This window comes from Neodiprion pinetum, chromosome 6 (assembly GCF_021155775.2).
Source record: "Neodiprion pinetum isolate iyNeoPine1 chromosome 6, iyNeoPine1.2, whole genome shotgun sequence".
Lineage (NCBI taxonomy): Eukaryota > Metazoa > Arthropoda > Insecta > Hymenoptera > Diprionidae > Neodiprion > Neodiprion pinetum.
In genome coordinates, this window is record NC_060237.1 from 2,351,083 (window position 1) to 2,370,999 (window position 19,917).

At 44.7% G+C, this 19,917-nt stretch overlaps 2 protein-coding genes across 3 annotated transcripts; one reads left to right on the forward strand and one right to left on the reverse strand.

The window, feature by feature from the left end:
- Positions 1-206: 206 nt before the first annotated feature.
- On the forward strand, positions 207-6,912 carry trpl (transient receptor potential-like). Of its 2 annotated transcripts, XR_006883800.2 has the most exons (13): positions 207-587; positions 1,349-2,016; positions 2,120-2,511; positions 2,605-3,068; positions 3,185-3,378; positions 3,459-3,541; positions 3,633-3,754; positions 3,838-4,025; positions 4,101-4,291; positions 4,950-5,155; positions 5,248-5,487; positions 5,621-6,036; positions 6,628-6,912. XR_006883800.2 is itself a non-coding variant. In XM_046631298.2 (12 exons), the coding sequence occupies exons 1-12, from the start codon at positions 396-398 to the stop codon at positions 5,963-5,965; spliced, it is 3,285 nt and encodes a 1,094-aa protein (XP_046487254.1). In that variant the 5' UTR covers positions 207-395; the 3' UTR covers positions 5,966-6,912. The 2 variants fall into 2 exon arrangements, 1 of the variants encoding a protein (XP_046487254.1); XM_046631298.2 differs by having other exon boundaries at positions 5,621-6,912.
- betaCOP (coatomer subunit beta) lies at positions 6,354-11,165 on the reverse strand. The gene is made up of 11 exons (XM_046631300.2): positions 10,968-11,165; positions 10,252-10,633; positions 9,836-10,169; positions 9,454-9,742; positions 9,040-9,380; positions 8,694-8,967; positions 8,257-8,624; positions 8,036-8,174; positions 7,645-7,950; positions 7,268-7,503; positions 6,354-7,136 (listed from the first exon to the last, which is right to left on the reverse strand). Exons 2-11 carry the CDS (start codon positions 10,617-10,619, stop codon positions 6,906-6,908), a joined length of 2,886 nt encoding a protein of 961 aa, XP_046487256.1. The 5' UTR covers positions 10,620-10,633; positions 10,968-11,165; the 3' UTR covers positions 6,354-6,905.
- Positions 11,166-19,917: the final 8,752 nt, after the last annotated feature.

Genomic DNA, 19,917 nt, shown 5'->3' on the forward strand with positions numbered 1-19,917 from the left:
CAAGGCAACGAGAAAAATAAGAGGGGGAGGACCAGCTGCATGTAAAGGAGACAGGGTGCCTCGTTAACGAGATATTGAGGCGTAAGCGAATTAGCGAACCCCTCGGTCGGGGACGCCCCAGCTGGTAAGAGAACGTCGGTGATGCGCAGAGTCTTGGTAGAGCTTTACTAATTGAATTTAATCGGCTCCCCTCTGCAAGTATAAAGCGTCTAGGTCGATGCGAATGCCCGAGTGTCGCGCGATGCGGAGCCTTTACGAGGTCTCGAAACTCTTGCAGAGCCTTAGTTTAACCTACGCCAACCTTCGACCACCGCCCTTCAACGAATTCGCCCCTTAAAATTTGGAGTTCCGTTCCTCGTTGCTTTTCACCAACTCTCTGAACGCACGTATCGATCATGGCACCTAATCAAGCGACCGAGAAGTCGAGCAAGCAGGTGGAAGCCGGGGACGAGGCCGACGACTACAACGTCAAGTTTCCACGGCCGCTTCAGCTGGAGGAGAAAAAATATCTTCTGGCCGTCGAACGAGGCGATCTACCCAACGTGCGCAGAATGCTTCAGGCCGCGAATAATCCCGCTCGGTCACGGGTAACACGATTTCCTGTTTATACGGGCATTTATTTACCTTATAATTATCGCAGCATAGTATAATACTAACTGCGCGTACATACCGCGTTATACGGCTGAGGGCGGAAAAAACGTTTTATTTTTATTCTTTCTTCGTCGATGTTAGTCTCTCTGTTTCACTGTATCATATATTGCTGTTTAAACACGTTCGAGTATCTCGAATAAATTAAGTTTTTATTCTATTAACCGGGGCCGAAAGTGTCGAGCTTCAACGAATTCGAATTTTGTACAAGCACTCCGTTGTATAATATATCACTGGTGAAATATTCGTCTGCCGCCCCCGTGGGTCACAAAGAGATCCGGAAAAAGGCGGTTTTATTGTTCTTTGATATACGTGATACTTGCTCGATATTGCAGACTACTTCGGCTCGTCTTTCGCGGTTGATTTACGCCTGAAGCACATCGCTCCGCAATATTGGCATTCGTTGTCAGCAACGTAAAAAATTAGTGAATATACGCTTAAAGGCGACAAGAACGGTTTTATTATCACAGGTGTTAACGACAGGTATATTTCGCATAGTGCGTCGGGATAATTTATCACGCCCATATCGATCAGACGCGAATGGGTATCGTACAATCTTCTTATTTTATCTAACAACGCATCTTTGACACTCGGGTGAAAAAAGAAGTTTTATTTCTCTCATAAACCATTGCCTATTTCAATCCGAAAGAATGCTGTTTGAAAAAGCGCCAGATATACAATCCGGCCTTCGACTCGACAGCAAACGAGGTCCCTCGACGTGAACTGCGTAGACAGCCTAGGCCGCGGTGCCCTGGCGCTTTCGATCGAAGCAGAAAACCTCCAGATGCTTGAATTGCTCGTGGTGATGGGGGTCGAGACGGGGGACGCGCTGCTGCACGCAATAAACGGCGAATTCGTGGAGGCGGTCGAGCTGCTGCTGGAGCACGAGGAGCTTCTCCGGGGAGAAGAGGCCGCCAGCGCCCTGGCATCGTCGCCGGAAGTCACAGGGGGCAAGAGATCGAGTCTGGTCGAAGGCGGGGGCGGCGACGACGTCGTCCACAGTTGGCAAAGGGTAGACCCTGCCGTGGCCAGGTTCCCACCGGGTATGACGCCCCTCGTCCTCGCCGCCCAGCGCGACAACTACGAGATCCTGAAGCTCCTCCTGGACCGGGGTGCGACCCTCCCGATGCCCCACGACGTCAAGTGCGGCTGTCCCGATTGCGTCCGTGCTACCGCCGAAGACCCCTTGCGACTCTCGTCGACGCGATTGTCCGAGTACCGAGCCCTCGCCAGCCCTTGTCTCATCGCCCTGAGCTCTAGCGATCCGATCATGACCGCCTTCCAGCTCAGCTGGGAACTCAGGCAACTCGGTCTCGCTGAGCCGGAAACACGCGCCGAGTACGGCAAGCTTCGAAAGCAGGTTGAACGGTTTGTGTCAAGTTTCGCGGGCAGTGGTTGGCGATGACGATCCATTCTGCTGTCTTTGGCAAGGTAGTGTAAGCTACAGTTTGTATCGTTTGCTGTCCTTCAGATTCGCCGTTGATCTTCTGCAGCAGGCGAGAACGACCGCGGAACTGTCGACGATACTGAACCACGATCCGGACGACGAATTAGCCGCAGAGTCGGATTCGACGGGCTTGAAAACGTTGCCGCGGCTCGAGACGGCGATACGTTACAAGCAGAAGCATTTCGTTGCTCATCCTCACGTCCAGCAGTTTCTGGCTGCTATTTGGTACGAGGGGGTGCCTGGTTTCCGTCGGATGTCGATGGCGAAACGGATCTGGATGCTGGTCAAAACTGCTCTTCTATTCCCGCTACACTGTATCGTATATCTATTCGCCCCCGATTCGGCCCTGGGTCGACAGATGCGAAATCCCTTCGTCAAGTTCCTCGTTCACGCATCGTCGTACCTTTTCTTCCTTGGTGAGTAGAGCCGAGTTTCCGAAGTTTCATCAGCGGCAACGTACAATATTCAACGCATGTTTGAAACTGCAAATTTGCTGATTGAAAAAACAGGTGTCCTGATCCTGGTGTCGCAGCGCGCCGAGGTCCAAGCCGTGCGATTACTCGGCGGCGAAGAGGCGCGGCGAAATTTGGAGAAATCGTTGCTGAGGCAGCGAGGAGTCGGCCCGTCATCGCTGGAGTGCATCGTCCTCATCTACGTTTTGGGATTCATTTTGCAGGAGACCCGAGAGGTCTGGGTAGACGGCTTGCGAAGCTACCTTCGAGACCTCTGGAACTTTATCGACTTCACCCGGAACACCCTCTACGTCACAACCGCCATCCTCAGAGCCGCCGCCTACGTCCAGCAGACCGCTGAGATTCGGGGAAATCCCGAAACTGCAACGATTCCACGAGAAGAGTGGTCGGATTTCGATCCCCAGCTCGTTGCCGAGGGGCTTTTCTCCGCTGCCAACATCTTCAGCGCCCTAAAGCTCGTCCATTTGTTCAGCATCGATCCACACCTCGGCCCGCTTCAGGTATTAAACGCTTTTACTCCCCCGTGCGCATCAGATTGGTTGGCAAAGTACCTTTCTAAAAGATAAATAATTCTTGTTCAAAGTTTCTAACCGGAACTTATACCTGATCCGTACAGATCTCGTTGGGCAGAATGGTGATCGACATCGTCAAGTTCTTTTTCATCTACACCCTCGTGCTCTTCGCGTTTGCCTGCGGCCTGAACCAGCTTCTTTGGTACTTCGCTGAGTTGGAAAGACGAAAGTGTTACGGTGCTGACGATGTCGCACCTGACTGGGACGGAGCCGGTGATGCCTGTTTCCGGTGGCGAAGGTAAGACGCCAGCCTCTCTTTCCTTCATCTCGATTACCTTGCGTACTAGAACAAAATTTGTATGCATTCTTCCCGCGTAGGTTCAGTAGTCTCTTCGAAACCTGTCAGAGTCTCTTCTGGGCGAGCTTCGGGGGTGTTGGAATCGACAGTTTTGAGTTAACAGGTAACAAATACCGACAAATTCCTTGGTTTCTTGTTTTTCTTGCAAGGACTTCACCGGGTTTCTTTATTCCGTGAGACTTTCTTCTCCTCAGGTATCAAGTCGTACACGAGGTTCTGGGGTCTCCTAATGTTCGGCTCGTACTCGGTGATCAACGTCATCGTGTTGCTGAACCTGCTGATCGCGATGATGAGCAACAGCTATACGCTTATCGTGGTAAGCGAATTTGTCGATCGATCTCGCTGCGCGAGAATTAAACCACACGATAACCACACCGTCATGATTATCATTCATCGTAGGATCATTCGGACATCGAGTGGAAATTCGCGAGAACAAAGCTATGGATGAGCTACTTCGAGCAGGGTGGAACGCTGCCACCGCCATTCAACCTGGTACCGGCGCCAAAAACGCTTCTTAGACTCTGCGGCGTGCGAAAAATGGACTCGAGCCGACGTTCCAGCGCGAGAAAACGCGTCCAGGAGCACAGGTAGCCGATCATAATGATGATCAGTGGACAAAAAAGTCCCCCGGTTGACAAACTGGAATTTTATGCTTTGCGTAGGTACGGAGGCGTGATGAGGGCTTTGGTCTGGCGTTACGTCGTCGAGGATCACAGTAACCAAGTTATGGAGCCGGTGACTGAAGATAACATCCACGAGGTGAAGTCGGAGCTTTCTTCCTGGCGGTGCGAGCTTCTCGATATTCTGGGCAGGAACGGCATGGATATTTCCGGGGTCGATACCAAGGATAGAAGTGAGTATGTATATATTTTCATGGATTTTCATGGATGGCGCGTGTTTTCCTCCGGCGTTTCCGCTACGTACCCCAGATTCAATGAACGGAGGTAAGTTATACTTTCGCGAGGAAACCCGCTCCGATGTTGTGTGTAGCGTGGTGCCACTGCAGGGCTACGGATTCTATCAGCCTTAATTTGTTTCGATCGTTCTGTTGCCCACCTTAGAAGCCCTATACGAGTATTAGGTTTCACCTTAAAACCGCGCTCGGCATGATTGTGCTGCATTCTACATTTGCGCAATATCTTAGCTTGGTATTACAGTAATAATGAAAAGTTTTATAAATACGGCGGTATTTTATTTTTGCCACCAAGACAACGATTAGCTTAACTCTCCAAGATTGAAACATTGTACTCGTTTTGGTACAAACACAAGTACACGAGACGGACGAGTATATTACTAATAAGTTAAGATGACTTTTAGAGTACGAAAATAAATTTTTCTAACGGATTTCGAAGTCCGTCTATCTGTCCTGACATCACTAATTCTTAAGGCCTGAAGAAACGAATCATTTCCACTATCAATCAGCGATCGAACACAAGTTCACATCCTGGAATTGGGCTCGCATAATTGAGTCATCTATGATTCGTCCTTAACCCGTTTTTCCGCCTCCACAGCGTGTCCGGGCCGTAAGATGCGAGTATGGGAAAGACGCCTGATGAAGGGGTTCCAAGTTCTGGGACCAATCGCTGGTCTCGCCGAAGAAGAGGCTCGGGAGGAGCTGGCGTTGCAGCAGCCTCCGGAGGGCGAAGAGAACGCGGCGCGGTGGCGACGCGTTGCTCGTCTTGCGGTGCTCAAATCTGCGGGTCATCGCTGGGGCCAGGTGAATTATTCCTACCAGTTCTTACTGGAAGACTATAAATTCAATCACAGAGATCGCAGGACAATTTTACGTAAGTTTCAATCCGGGTCCAGGTCGTCGGCCGGGTAGTTCAAAGCTCGCAGATCGGTAGAAGCAACAGTCACGCGTCTCTGCAGAGCCAGCGGAGCCTGAAACGGGCCATGGAGGAGGCGCGACGGCTTGCCGCGAAGAGCCCGCTGCCACCGGTCAGTCCCGTTCGCCTTCCGGACACGTCGAACTCCAGCACCCTCCACATTCTAAAGGATGTAAACGAAACCGACGATGAGAGAGTCACAGTCACCCCAGAGCCGAGTGTAAGCGATTTGACAATCATAAATCGCGGCGGAGAGAGAAAGCTTACTCAGATATGGATTGTTGAATGATTGTTTAATGTATAATGCGCGAAAAAATACGGGTTATATGAAACAGCGTATCTTTTCCGATCAGCTGAGACCCCCGGCGGTTGTTGGATACGTTGATGAGAAGCAGCCGAAGCCTGTAAAACGGAGTCCCGGTCGAGTGGTGAAACCGCTGACGTCGAAGATCTCGGATCCGAAGAAGAACAGAGCGCGTGTCAGTCCGGGGAAAACTCCACGGCAGCAAACGTCGTCGCCTTTGGCCGAAAGCGTGGCGAACAAAGTTCCGGATGTTTCTGTTACCCCGGACACTCCGGAGTTAGGGCAGGGAATCGAGAACTTGAACAACGATAAACGACGACTGGTCAAGCCGGTACCTAGGTCGCCGCGGTTTGCGCCGTTGAGATCACCAAGGAGAGGAGGAGGCTGGCTCTGATATCTCGGGACGGAGTTTAGACGCCTTTGGCAATTTGCAGAGTGCCTTGTACAACACTAAAAACAATTAAGGTGATTGCGAAGATCAATATCTATTTCTTTGCGAGCCGTTCGAAAGTGGGACATAAGTAAAACGCATTCAAGAAAGTTTCGCCTAATTAGAATGCGGCGGTGAGTTCGGCTTATGGCACAGTATTAGCAAATTTTTCATTCGTTGTAATACTTTTAAACACTGTCTTGATAATTTATTATATATCTATGCTTATTACCAAGCCGAAAAAACATCTTTTTAGAACAATCTTACTTAAGAGTATTTAAAATGGTGCGTCCCAAACAAAACATACTTATAGTATTGAGAGAAGGGATAGACTGATGATGGACGTCACATGTGCGTACTTAATCTCTGTTTTATTTGCAATACTCTGGTACATTGTTCATTCTCAATAAATGTATATTATGTTATGTGTTGGCATAATCTATGTATGTACCGCATATGTATAGGTTTCACTTACAACGAACGTCCCGACATGAATAATATTGAAACAAGATACTGGAATAATTTGCTAAAGTCCTAAGATGTGTTATTTTATGTTCATTGATACATGAATGTATAATCATAATAATAATAATAATAATAATAATATTAATATTAACAAATGTTAGAAATGTTACAGAAAATCATATAGTCAACGCTTCCAACGCCGGTCAGGTGCATGGACTCAATTGTCCTCCGGAGTCACGCGGCTTTTTCGCATAGTATGGATGAAAATGGAATCTCCAGTAATCTTCGGATTCGAAATTTGACAATTCGTTCCGTTTTCAGTATCATTATGCGTAATTTATCGCGAGGCAGAGAGTGACGGCCTATTTACTCGCGATCAATAGCTGATGAATGATGTTGCAATGAATAATAATCATAATTCGAATAAATCAGACGGTGCTCAAGCAGCTTGGACGAGTTTAGTTTGAGGCCCCTTTTGCGTCGAGTTTATCTTGTCGCCCAATGAAAGCGCCATACCTTGGCTCTTAGCCCTGATACGAATGTGACCGACAACTGGAGCATCCTGTTTGTGCATCGGTTTTTCAATTGACAAATTTGCGAGCGCGTCTTCGCCAAATATCGACTTTGCGTACATGTTTGCAGCCATGAATCCACACTGGCCAGAAAGAGCCTGTTTATAATAGAATTTATAGAATTAGGAATACAATATTCGAAGAAGAAAGAAACGGTAGAAGATCGTCAAATAACAGAAGAAACTTTATCTTGCTGAAATAGATTCATAAAAATTACAGTAAGCCATACCTTTTCGGGCGTAAGACAGCGCATGTTGGTCGACTTAAGTAGGTGGGCAAGGTATTCTCGGAGATCTGACAATGTCGTGTTTACCGACACCTTGTTCTCCCATTCAAACTCTGACCACATACGCCTGAAATCACTGTCGGTACATGTTGCTGGTACTATGTAGTCCATTATGTCTATGTGAATATCATTCAGGACTACCACGCTCCTGTCCGAACCGGCGCCTGACACGTCGTATACTGCAAGATGAAATTGTCATAATTAAGATTCCGAAGAAGTTCCGCAACCGGACGTTTAAAAATTATTTGTAGGTAAACTAGCTTGACGATATCTCGCAAATTCTCATTTAAAGATTACTAAAGGGGTGTAAGAAAACGTACCAATGTTTCCGAAGATAATGCCGTTTTCCGTCGACGCGACCTTTACGTTCGCCTTGATACTGGCAAAGTCTCTTGGCGCCAGAACTATGGGTTGCGGTCTTTCTACGAGTTTAAGGTCACCCATTGTCGCGAGTTCTAACGTGCAGTTTTGGAGGGTGTCTTCCGTCTGATTGACAACAAGAACGTCGAGGACAATGTCGTACTGGTTGACGTGGACCAGAGCTTCTGCGTATACGGGATCGGAGAATCCTGTGAGCTGCGTTACTTTACTCAAGGCGCTAGGTGCCGGTGCGTCTCCTGCCGCGCCTGAAATATATTCACGAATGAAAAATCGATTTTCGTAAATTTGTTGGTTCCGCGACATTGTAAATAAACATTAAACTCTTTATACCTGGCCTGCCAGCAACCGCCACGCTAAGACTTTGCTCGAAGACGTCTCCCGCGCCTCCAGTGAGATCCAAATTACGGCTGAGTTGCAGGAATTGGATTGCATCATCAACTTGTACGATGCTGCCCGGCTTTTCCTTTGCCTATTAATCGAAAAAAAATTATAGCCCGTAGATTTAATTGTTTCTATTTCTTCCTTATGATCGTCATGAGAAAGCACGCTACCTTTTGAGTTTGCGAGTCTTCCTCGGCTTTAGCAGCGAACATTCTGCTGAGGGCGTCTCTACAGCCCTCTGTGAAGACCTTTTGAATGATGGGTGTAGGACAGGCTAGTGACCTCAGGCACACGGTCAGTCGTTCAGCATCGTCGTGGGTCATAGCTTTAGTCGGAAGCCCGGATCTACCGAGCTGCAATACACCGGACATAATGAGCATCGCTTCTGCTTGCATCCTGTTGCTCTTTGTAGCATCGTTCTCGAGAGCTTTGTAGCGCAGTACAAGCTTAGCAAGGGTTGTAGCAAGGGAAGCACCAATGAAAAAGTCACCATCCATCATGTACTGGACCAGAGCTGGACGTTTTTCTTCTTTTTTACCTGAAAGAACAATCACAGTGCAATATTCGCCCATATTTTGTAAAAATTGTCTTTAGAACATGAACTGACCAGTCGATGCTGTGCTAAACGCACTCTGGCTAGCATACGTTCCATCCGAGGTTACAAGCTGAGCCGGGTTTGCTGCTGAAGTTGGGGCAACGCCGTCTTCGGCCGGCTTGTCACCAGCCGCCCTCTTGTTCTCTGCCTCGACTAAAGGTAGCTCTCCAAGCGCGGCCCTAATGCGACTCATTACAGCTTCGATGTCTTCTTTTGAAACTGCATACTCTCCAAGGATCCAAAGTGCTGCACGGTGTACTTTGACCGACCGAATTTGTGGAAATACCTGAGCGAACAGGAGACAGAAAAATTAATAATGAAGTGACATTCGATAAGAGGTAGGGAATGAGATTCTTACTTCTAATAGCTTTTCTATAATGAGTGGCCTGAGTGGCTCAAATCGTTGGATGGCTTCACGAACGAAAATGAGAACGTCAGTGGCTGCAGCTTCGTTATTTTCAGAGAGAAAATCAGTTAGAACTGGTATAACAGTTGCTGCAACATCCGGGAACTTGATTGAACAGGCGTGTAGGGTCCTAACCAGGAGCCGACGGTATCTACCAGCATCTTCGTGTTCGCCACCAGCAGTCCGCATCACTTCTTTCTTAAGCAGCTGCACCATTTCGTCAATGGTTCGATTTGATACTAGATCCATTGCCAAGGCAAGGGTTTTTGTCCTGACTTCAAACGCCGGAGATCCTAGAAGATGATTTCAATCAGGTAAAACTGTAAATCTCCAAGAAATTCTTGAGCAGCAAAGAGCTAAACCCACCCAAAACTCTAAGCACATCCATTACAAGATCCTGTAGTACTCTTTCATGGGCAGGGCTGTCCTTCATGGCAATAAGTCGATCCAGAACAATCAACTTCACATTATTGTCACTCTCTTTAACTACCAGTTCTACATAGGATGCAGCAGCAGCTCGTATTGCTGTTGGGGCACTAGACAGGGTAACCAGTGTACCAGCAGCTTCATACCGAACAGCCGCGCTTGGTGAGTTTAGCAAACTATAGATGCAACGGATAAATCTAGCTCTCTCTGATGGATTTGCATGGCACACCTGCAAGAATAATATGAATTTAGAGTTCGTAAATACATTGAAATATGGACTTTGTTTTTTCTTTGAAAGATAATTAAATTGCAGAAAGCTTACCTTGTAAATCAGTTCGACGATAACCAGCTGAAGGATGTCGCCAAAGCTTGGAACTTGGTCAAGACAAGCAGCTAGGTAGGAAAGAGCTCTGCTCTGATCAGCATGGAGCAGCATGAGGAATGCATTTCGTCTACAGGACATATCCTGCTCACCGTCCAAGTATTTTGCGATTAACTCTGGAGCGTCCGGTATGAGGAACTCAAAATTACGGTATATTGTGAATATGGCTAAAACTGCATTTCGCCTAACGTACGAATGCCGATGCTCCAAACAGGCTATGATCGCAGGCATCAGAGGTTCCAGAAGTTCAGGCTCCTTGAGTTTGCAGAGAAATCTAAAAGATTAGGTGTAAAGGATAACGTCAAACACAAAAAATTTAACTGCTAGGCAAGAGCTAAATAAGAATCTGAAAGAACCTCAGAGTGGATCCCCTGACAAATTCGTTTGGATGCTGCAGGTCTTTTCTGTATGCATCGCAGACGAGAATCATTTCCTGAAGTAGTTTGCCATCTGGAGAAGTTTTTGGTACGATTTCCCAAAAAATGAGTAGCAATTTTTTAACCATATGGTCTTGCAATGGTAGCACGAATCTTATAATGGTCATTAACAGCCCAGGGAGCCTTTCGCCACTGATAATCATGTGTATCGTTCTCTTGAGTGCTTCAATTTTAGTTTTGGTGTCACCCTTCTCCAGATCGAGCTTCAGCTGGAGCTCGTTGATTGGCTCCGAATCCATTGGAATATTTATCAGTGTGTAGCATGGCTGTTCTGCAATACTACTCATGGTGGAAATTGGGGCTGAAATTAGAAAAATAAAATACTGGATTTTTCACCTCTTTACATATACTATAGTATCAAGTTCGTGAATGAATCTTATTCTAGTTTGGAAAATTTGACACATGCACTGAAACCTTCAACAGTCCTCCAAAGTGTCAGTATATATAGCGATGTGGAAGAGAAATATTCAAGTCGGCAAAGGACAAGGAAAAGCTGCGACAAACCATTTACTCAGACAGCTCATTTATTCAATTTAATTCAAAGTAATTCTAAGATGGGAGGGCCGGACGGACACACATGTAGGTTATGTTTGCCTTAAGTCGCGAGCCTCACGGCCGAAGAAGAGCATACGTACGATTTCCTCCCGCGTCCTTAAGGAGCAGAAGCTGAGGCAGAGATTCGTCGTGATTTAAAAACGTGGATTAATTGTACCAAAATATAACGCCGCTGAGTAGTTCCGAAAGGAACGACAGCATTTAAAACTGATTCGTGACGAAGATTGCGGACGGCATACGTGTCATACGGAAGTTCGGGCCGCCGTCGTGACAAGCGAATGGCGCGCCAGGGAAATTTAAAGCTAGCTTTTTTCAGATATTCGAAACCCTCTACTTCACGTTAGCCAGAGACGGGCATATTTAGGTTAATCAAGGGGGAACGGAGTCCCAACGCGGCGGCCCATAAAAAATGAGAAGTAGCGTTGATTGAATATTGCTTGGGACGGGCAAGCTGAATTGAAACTCGACGCAAGAATGTGAGGCGGGGAAGAAAGCCTCGGTAAAGAAATTTCCTACTGTTACCCACTCAATGCCCCCTAATCAAATCGATAAATAAAAGACACTGCCATCATCTCCGCGCCCACGTAGCACTTGTGCTTGCTTCGCGTCCGTTCTGATATGAGCTTCTGGAGCTGTTAACCATCGTTTATCTCTTTTGCGCTGCCGTGTTCACGAATAGAACCTTTGGCCTAGGGAGTTTTTAGCGCTTCTAGCTAACGTCGGAACGCACCCAACAAAAGAATGCCCAGGGCTGACTGTCTGTAGCAATCATTAGTCAACGAAAGAAGATGTTGAATATGATTTGCATGAGTTGTAATGTTTTCTGGTAAAAGGAGGAGATATTGTTATTTACGTCAATAACAGTGAATCAAGTGTCTGTACTTGACGAAAAAAGGAAAGATTGAACAATGATGTCGGTACACCAAGGCAGTCGTGTGGGCATTGCACATCACAACATACTTACCTACTATAATGGTAGATGGCACTAGATGATTGCTTATCTTTAATGATAATTAATACGTGAAATCGCGAAGCTGTGGGAAAACAACGTTTCCACTGAGTTAGATTTGATATAGTGCGACAAAGAATTGATTTTGGCATTATCTTCAAAATTTTCACCGGAAGTCGAAAGGAGTTGACCTTACTTGTTCTTGGAACAAGCAATCTTTCGTCTCAGAATCGATTTGTACGAACATTTCTAGACTGATTGGACCCTCAAGATCATCAAAAAGAGCAAAGGAACATCAGCAAAAAAATTACGAAGATGATCTTTAATTTTTCGGTTGTAAATCTTAACCCATTGCTCGTAGCGTATTCGGACTGCGCGCAATCGATCCTACCCGCAAAGTTACGTTGATATGGTAAGTACGTCAAAGAAATTATTCCAACAGTTTTTAAAATGGTGATAATTTCCATGAAAAATCCAATGGGCCTTTGTTCGGACCAAAGTGAGCGTTACTATTCTTGATTTTTAGACTTGGCATTTTTTTTCACAGACTCTATTCGTAGGACTTACTGGATTAATTGGACCTCAAGGATTTCCAAAAAGGCGTTTAAATCAGTGGGAGATCAACAGATGAAGAGATAAGAATATAACGTGGGAAATTACAATTGTTTAATCATTTTAATGCGGGTTACATGAAACAGTGACAATATTATTATGTGATACACAATATATCGTATCTTGCAGAGGTGCGTTGCGTTGTTACGCAAGTCGGATCTTGAACGATACTTATCATAAGTAACTATAACAATGACACTCTTATGTAATATTTTATCATATTTTGCTTAAGATGAGACATATTGCACGCTGTTTTTCTCTTGTATTCGTCAGATTTATAGAGTAATGATCGACCACATTTTTGTACTTCTTTTTGTCTTTCATTTTTATACAATGTGGCAACTTGTCAATCAATGCACACTGACACTCGAACACTTGTAGTAGGAATAAGTGTTATTACATAAACTTGAAGTTTGGAACTATGGATTTGTGATTTTTTTCCCCTATCATATTAGAAATACTGTGTGAATTTCTTTGCAATGTCCGTAACATTTATTTTGTGGTTGAAACTGATAAGCTTTGCTTTATTACGATTTTTTGTGAAAGTAATTTTTCGGACTGACATCAATTTAAAAGACTTTCGTCGTGATAAGTTGTGACTATGAAATGCAAGAAGCGCATCTAAAACAGCGATGGGACCACAGCTGCTGATTACTAGAAAGTTTTACGGTTTTTCGGCCGTAACATTTGATGCGTTGATCGCAGCGTATCGGGACTGCGCCCAATCGATTTCTCTCGCGAAATTACGTCCGATCGGTGCTACAATTAATTGATTCCAGCAGTTTTCGAAATCGCGAAAATTTTCGCCAAAAATGGTAAGGGCCTTACTTTTTTTTTTGGCAAAAAACTTTTGGTCTAAGATTCGATTTAAACGATCCTTATCCGACCAATTGGACCCTCAGGAACTCAGAAATCGCAGCGATAAGAGCGTAGGACCGACAGGAGAGAAATGGAGAGCGAAAAAGCACCTGCTGAAAAATGTCGAAAATTCAGGTTCTGGTTTTTTGGCTGTAACTTTTGATGCGTTGATCGCAGCGTATTGGAACTGCGCCCAATCGATTGATCTCGCAAAATTACGTCCGATCAGTGCTACAATTGATTGATTCCAGCACTTTTCGAAATCGCGACAATTTTCGCCAAAAATGGTAAGGGGTTAGCCTTACTTTTTTTTTTGGCAAAAAACTTTTGGTCTCAGATTCGATTTAAACGATCCTTATCCGAACGTTTGGACCCTCAGGAACTCAGAAATCGCAGCAAAAAGAGCGTAGGACCAACAGGAGAGAAATGGCGAGCGAAAAAGCACCTGCTGAAAAATGTCGAAAATTGAGGTTCTGGTTTTTTGGCTGTAACTTTTGATGCGTTGATCGCAGCGTATTGGGACTGCGCCTAATCGATTTCTCTCGCAAAATTACGTCAGATCAGTGCTACAATTAATTGATTCCAGCACTTTTCAAAATCGCGGAAATTTTCGCCAAAAATGGAAAGGGGTTAGCCTTACTTTTTTTTTGGCAAAAAACTTTTGGTCTCAGATTCGATTTAAACGATCCTTATCCGAACGTTTGGACCCTCAGGAACTCAAAAATCGCAGCAAAAAGAGCGTAGCACCAACAGGAGAGAAATGGCGAGCGAAAAAGCACCTGCTGAAAAATGTCGAAAATTGAGGTTCTGGTTTTTTGGCTGTAACTTTTGATGCGTTGATCGCAGCGTATTGGGACTGCGCCTAATCGATTTCTCTCGCAAAATTACGTCAGATCAGTGCTACAATTAATTGATTCCAGCACTATTCAAAATCGCGGAAATTTTCGCCAAAAATGGAAAGGGGTTAGCCTTACTTTTTTTTTGGGCAAAAAACTTTTGGTCTCAGATTCGATTTAAACGATCCTTATCCGACCAATTGGACCCTCAGGAACTCAGAAATCGCAGCGAAAAGAGCGTAGGACCAACAGGAGAGAAATGGCGAGCGAAAAAGCACCTGCTGAAAAATGTCGAAAATTCAGGTTCTGGTTTTTTGGCTGTAACTTTTGATGCGTCGATCGCAGCGTATTATGACTGCGCCCAATCGATTTCTCTCGCTAAATTACGTCCGATCAGTGCTACAATTAATTGATTCCAGCACTTTCCAAAGTCGCGAAAATTTTCGCCAAAAATGGTAAGGGGTTAGCCTTACTTTTTTTTTTGGCAAAAAACTTTTGGTCTCAGATTCAATTTAAACGATCCTTATCCGAACGTTTGGACCCTCAGGAACTCAGAAATCGCAGCAAAAAGAGCGTAGGACCAACAGGAGAGAAATGGCGAGCGAAAAAGCACCTGCTGAAAAATGTCGAAAATTGAGGTTCTGGTTTTTTGGCTGTAACTTTTGATGCGTTGATCGCAGCGTATTGGGACTGCGCCTAATCGATTTCTCTCGCAAAATTACGTCAGATCAGTGCTACAATTAATTGATTCCAGCACTTTTCAAAATCGCGGAAATTTTCGCCAAAAATGGAAAGGGGTTAGCCTTACTTTTTTTTTGGGCAAAAAACTTTTGGTCTCAGATTCGATTTAAACGATCCTTATCCGACCAATTGGACCCTCAGGAACTCAGAAATCGCAGCGAAAAGAGCGTAGGACCAACAGGAGAGAAATGGCGAGCGAAAAAGCACCTGCTGAAAAATGTCGAAAATTCAGGTTCTGGTTTTTCGGCTGTAACTTTTGATGCGTCGATCGCAGCGTATTGGGACTGCGCCCAATCGATTTCTCTCGCAAAATTACGTCCGATCGGTGCTACAATTAATTGATTCCAGCACTTTCCAAAATCGCGAAAATTTTCGCCAAAAATGGAAAGGGGTTAGCCTTACTTTTTTTTTGGGCAAAAAACTTTTGGTCTCAGATTCGATTTAAACGATCCTTATCCGACCAATTGGACCCTCAGGAACTCAGAAATCGCAGCGAAAAGAGCGTAGGACCAACAGGAGAGAAATGGCAAGCGAAAAAGCACCTGCTGAAAAATGTCGAAAATTGAGGTTCTGGTTTTTTGGCTGTAACTTTTGATGCGTCGATCGCAGCGTATTGGGACTGCGCCCAATCGATTTCTCTCGCTAAATTACGTCCGATCAGTGCTACAATTAATTGATTCCAGCACTTTCCAAAATCGCGAAAATTTTCGCCAAAAATGGTAAGGGGTTAGCCTTACTTTTTTTTTTGGCAAAAAACTTTTGGTCTCAGATTCGATTTAAACGATCCTCATACGAACGTTTGGACCCTCAGGAACTCAGAAATCGCAGCAAAAAGAGCGTAGGACCAACAGGAGAGAAATGGCGAGCGAAAAAGCACCTGCTGAAAAATGTCGAAAATTGAGGTTCTGGTTTTTTGGCTGTAACTTTTGATGCGTTGATCGCAGCGTATTGGGACTGCGCCTAATCGATTTCTCTCGCAAAATTACGTCAGATCAGTGCTACAATTAATTGATTCCAGCACTTTTCAAAATCGCGGAAATTTTCGCCAAAAATGGAAAGGGGTTAGCCTTACTTTTTTTTTGGCAAAAAACTTTTGGTCTCAGATTCGATTTAAACGATCCTTATCCGAACGTTTGGACCCTCAGGAACTCAAAAATCGCAGCAAAAAGAGCGTAGGACCAACAGGAGAGAAATGGCGAGCGAAAAAGCACCTGCTGAAAAATGTCGAAAATTGAGGTTCTGGTTTTTTGGCTGTAACTTTTGATGCGTTGATCGCAGCGTATTGGGACTGCGCCTAATCGATTTCTCTCGCAAAATTACGTCAGATCAGTGCTACAATTAATTGATTCCAGCACTATTCAAAATCGCGGAAATTTTCGCCAAAAATGGAAAGGGGTTAGCCTTACTTTTTTTTTGGGCAAAAAACTTTTGGTCTCAGATTCGATTTAAACGATCCTTATCCGACCAATTGGACCCTCAGGAACTCAGAAATCGCAGCGAAAAGAGCGTAGGACCAACAGGAGAGAAATGGCGAGCGAAAAAGCACCTGTTGAAAAATGTCGAAAATTCAGGTTCTGGTTTTTTGGCTGTAACTTTTGATGCGTCGATCGCAGCGTATTGGGACTGCGCCCAATCGATTTCTCTCGCAAAATTACGTCCGATCAGTGCTACAATTAATTGATTCCAGCACTTTCAAAATCGCGAAAATTTTCGCCAAAAATGGAAAGGGGTTAGCCTTACTTTTTTTTTTGGCAAAAAACTTTTGGTCTCAGATTCGATTTAAACGATCCTTATCCGACCAATTGGACCCTCAGGAACTCAGAAATCGCAGCGAAAAGAGCGTAGGACCAACAGGAGAGAAATGGCGAGCGAAAAAGCACCTGCTGAAAAATGTCGAAAATTGAGGTTCTGGTTTTTTGGCTGTAACTTTTGATGCGTTGATCGCAGCGTATTGGGACTGCGCCTAATCGATTTCTCTCGCAAAATTACGTCAGATCAGTGCTACAATTAATTGATTCCAGCACTTTTCAAAATCGCGGAAATTTTCGCCAAAAATGGAGAGGGGTTAGACTTACTTTTTTTTTGGGCAAAAAACTTTTGGTCTCAGATTCGATTTAAACGATCCTTATCCGACCAATTGGACCCTCAGGAACTCAGAAATCGCAGCGAAAAGAGCGTAGGACCAACAGGAGAGAAATGGCGAGCGAAAAAGCACCTGCTGAAAAATGTCGAAAATTCAGGTTCTGGTTTTTTGGCTGTAACTTTTGATGCGTCGATAGCAGCGTATTGGGACTGCGCCCAATCGATTTCTCTCGCAAAATTACGTCCGATCAGTGCTACAATTAATTGATTCCAGCACTTTTCAAAATCGCGAAAATTTTCGCCAAAAATGGAAAGGGGTTAGCCTTACTTTTTTTTTTGGCAAAAAACTTTTAGTCTCAGATTCGATTTAAACGATCCTTATCCGAACGTTTGGACCCTCAGGAACTCAGAAATCGCAGCAAAAAGAGCGTAGGACCAACAGGAGAGAAATGGCGAGCGAAAAAGCACCTGCTGAAAAATGTCGAAAATTCAGGTTCTGGTTTTTTGGCTGTAACTTTTGATGCGTCGATCGCAGCGTATTATGACTGCGCCCAATCGATTTCTCTCGCTAAATTACGTCCGATCAGTGCTACAATTAATTGATTCCAGCACTTTCCAAAGTCGCGAAAATTTTCGCCAAAAATGGTAAGGGGTTAGCCTTACTTTTTTTTTTGGCAAAAAACTTTTGGTCTCAGATTCAATTTAAACGATCCTTATCCGAACGTTTGGACCCTCAGGAACTCAGAAATCGCAGCAAAAAGAGCGTAGGACCAACAGGAGAGAAATGGCGAGCGAAAAAGCACCTGCTGAAAAATGTCGAAAATTGAGGTTCTGGTTTTTTGGCTGTAACTTTTGATGCGTTGATCGCAGCGTATTGGGACTGCGCCTAATCGATTTCTCTCGCAAAATTACGTCAGATCAGTGCTACAATTAATTGATTCCAGCACTTTTCAAAATCGCGGAAATTTTCGCCAAAAATGGAAAGGGGTTAGCCTTACTTTTTTTTTGGGCAAAAAACTTTTGGTCTCAGATTCGATTTAGACGATCCTTATCCGACCAATTGGACCCTCAGGAACTCAGAAATCGCAGCGAAAAGAGCGTAGGACCAACAGGAGAGAAATGGCGAGCGAAAAAGCACCTGCTGAAAAATGTCGAAAATTCAGGTTCTGGTTTTTCGGCTGTAACTTTTGATGCGTCGATCGCAGCGTATTGGGACTGCGCCCAATCGATTTCTCTCGCAAAATTACGTCCGATCGGTGCTACAATTAATTGATTCCAGCACTTTCCAAAATCGCGAAAATTTTCGCCAAAAATGGAAAGGGGTTAGCCTTACTTTTTTTTTGGGCAAAAAACTTTTGGTCTCAGATTCGATTTAAACGATCCTTATCCGACCAATTGGACCCTCAGGAACTCAGAAATCGCAGCGAAAAGAGCGTAGGACCAACAGGAGAGAAATGGCAAGCGAAAAAGCACCTGCTGAAAAATGTCGAAAATTCAGGTTCTGGTTTTTTGGCTGTAACTTTTGATGCGTCGATCGCAGCGTATTGGGACTGCGCCCAATCGATTTCTCTCGCTAAATTACGTCCGATCAGTGCTACAATTAATTGATTCCAGCACTTTCCAAAATCGCGAAAATTTTCGCCAAAAATGGTAAGGGGTTAGCCTTACTTTTTTTTTTGGCAAAAAACTTTTGGTCTCAGATTCGATTTAAACGATCCTCATACGAACGTTTGGACCCTCAGGAACTCAGAAATCGCAGCAAAAAGAGCGTAGGACCAACAGGAGAGAAATGGCGAGCGAAAAAGCACCTGCTGAAAAATGTCGAAAATTGAGGTTCTGGTTTTTTGGCTGTAACTTTTGATGCGTTGATCGCAGCGTATTGGGACTGCGCCTAATCGATTTCTCTCGCAAAATTACGTCAGATCAGTGCTACAATTAATTGATTCCAGCACTTTTCAAAATCGCGGAAATTTTCGCCAAAAATGGAAAGGGGTTAGCCTTACTTTTTTTTCGGGCAAAAAACTTTTGGTCTCAGATTCGATTCAAACGATCCTTATCCGACCAATTGGACCCTCAGGAACTCAGAAATCGCAGCGAAAAGAGCGTAGGACCAACAGGAGAGAAATGGCAAGCGAAAAAGCACCTGCTGAAAAATGTCGAAAATTGAGGTTCTGGTTTTTTGGCTGTAACTTTTGATGCGTCGATCGCAGCGTATTGGGACTGCGCCCAATCGATTTCTCTCGCAAAATTACGTCCGATCAGTGCTACAATTAATTGATTCCAGCACTTTTGAAAATCGCGAAAATTTTCGCCAAAAATGGAAAGGGGTTAGCCCTACTTTTTTTTTTGGCAAAAAACTTTTGGTCTCAGATTCGATTTAAACGATCCTTATCCGACCAATTGGACCCTCAGGAACTCAGAAATCGCAGCGAAAAGAGCGTAGGACCAACAGGAGAGAAATGGCGAGCGAAAAAGCACCTGCTGAAAAATGTCGAAAATTGAGGTTCTGGTTTTTTGGCTGTAACTTTTGATGCGTTGATCGCAGCGTATTGGGACTGCGCGTAATCGATTTCTCTCGCAAAATTACGTCAGATCAGTGCTACAATTAATTGATTCCAGCACTTTTCAAAATCGCGGAAATTTTCGCCAAAAATGGAAAGGGGTTAGCCTTACTTTTTTTTTGGGCAAAAAACTTTTGGTCTCAGATTCGATTTAAACGATCCTTATCCGACCAATTGGACCCTTAGGAACTCAGAAATCGCAGCGAAAAGAGCGTAGGACCAACAGGAGAGAAATGGCAAGCGAAAAAGCACCTGCTGAAAAATGTCGAAAATTCGGGTTCTGGTTTTTTGGCTGTAACTTTTGATGCGTCGATCGCAGCGTATTGGGACTGCGCCCAATCGATTTCTCTCGCAAAATTACGTCCGATCAGTGCTACAATTAATTGATTCC

Bases quoted from the DNA above. Each gene is read 5' to 3' on its own strand.
- trpl (XM_046631298.2), top strand. From the start codon at position 396: ATGGCACCTAATCAAGCGACCGAGAAGTCGAGCAAGCAGGTGGAAGCC. The intron at 2,512-2,604 runs GTGAGTAGAGCC...TTGAAAAAACAG, and splicing joins GTCGTACCTTTTCTTCCTTG to GTGTCCTGATCCTGGTGTCG. The intron at 3,379-3,458 runs GTAAGACGCCAG...CTTCCCGCGTAG, and splicing joins GCCTGTTTCCGGTGGCGAAG to GTTCAGTAGTCTCTTCGAAA.
- betaCOP (XM_046631300.2), bottom strand. From the start codon at position 10,619: ATGAGTAGTATTGCAGAACAGCCATGCTACACACTGATAAATATTCCA. The intron at 8,968-9,039 runs GTAAGAATCTCA...CTGTTCGCTCAG, and splicing joins TTATAGAAAAGCTATTAGAA to GTATTTCCACAAATTCGGTC. The intron at 7,504-7,644 runs GTACGTTTTCTT...TTCATCTTGCAG, and splicing joins CATTATCTTCGGAAACATTG to TATACGACGTGTCAGGCGCC.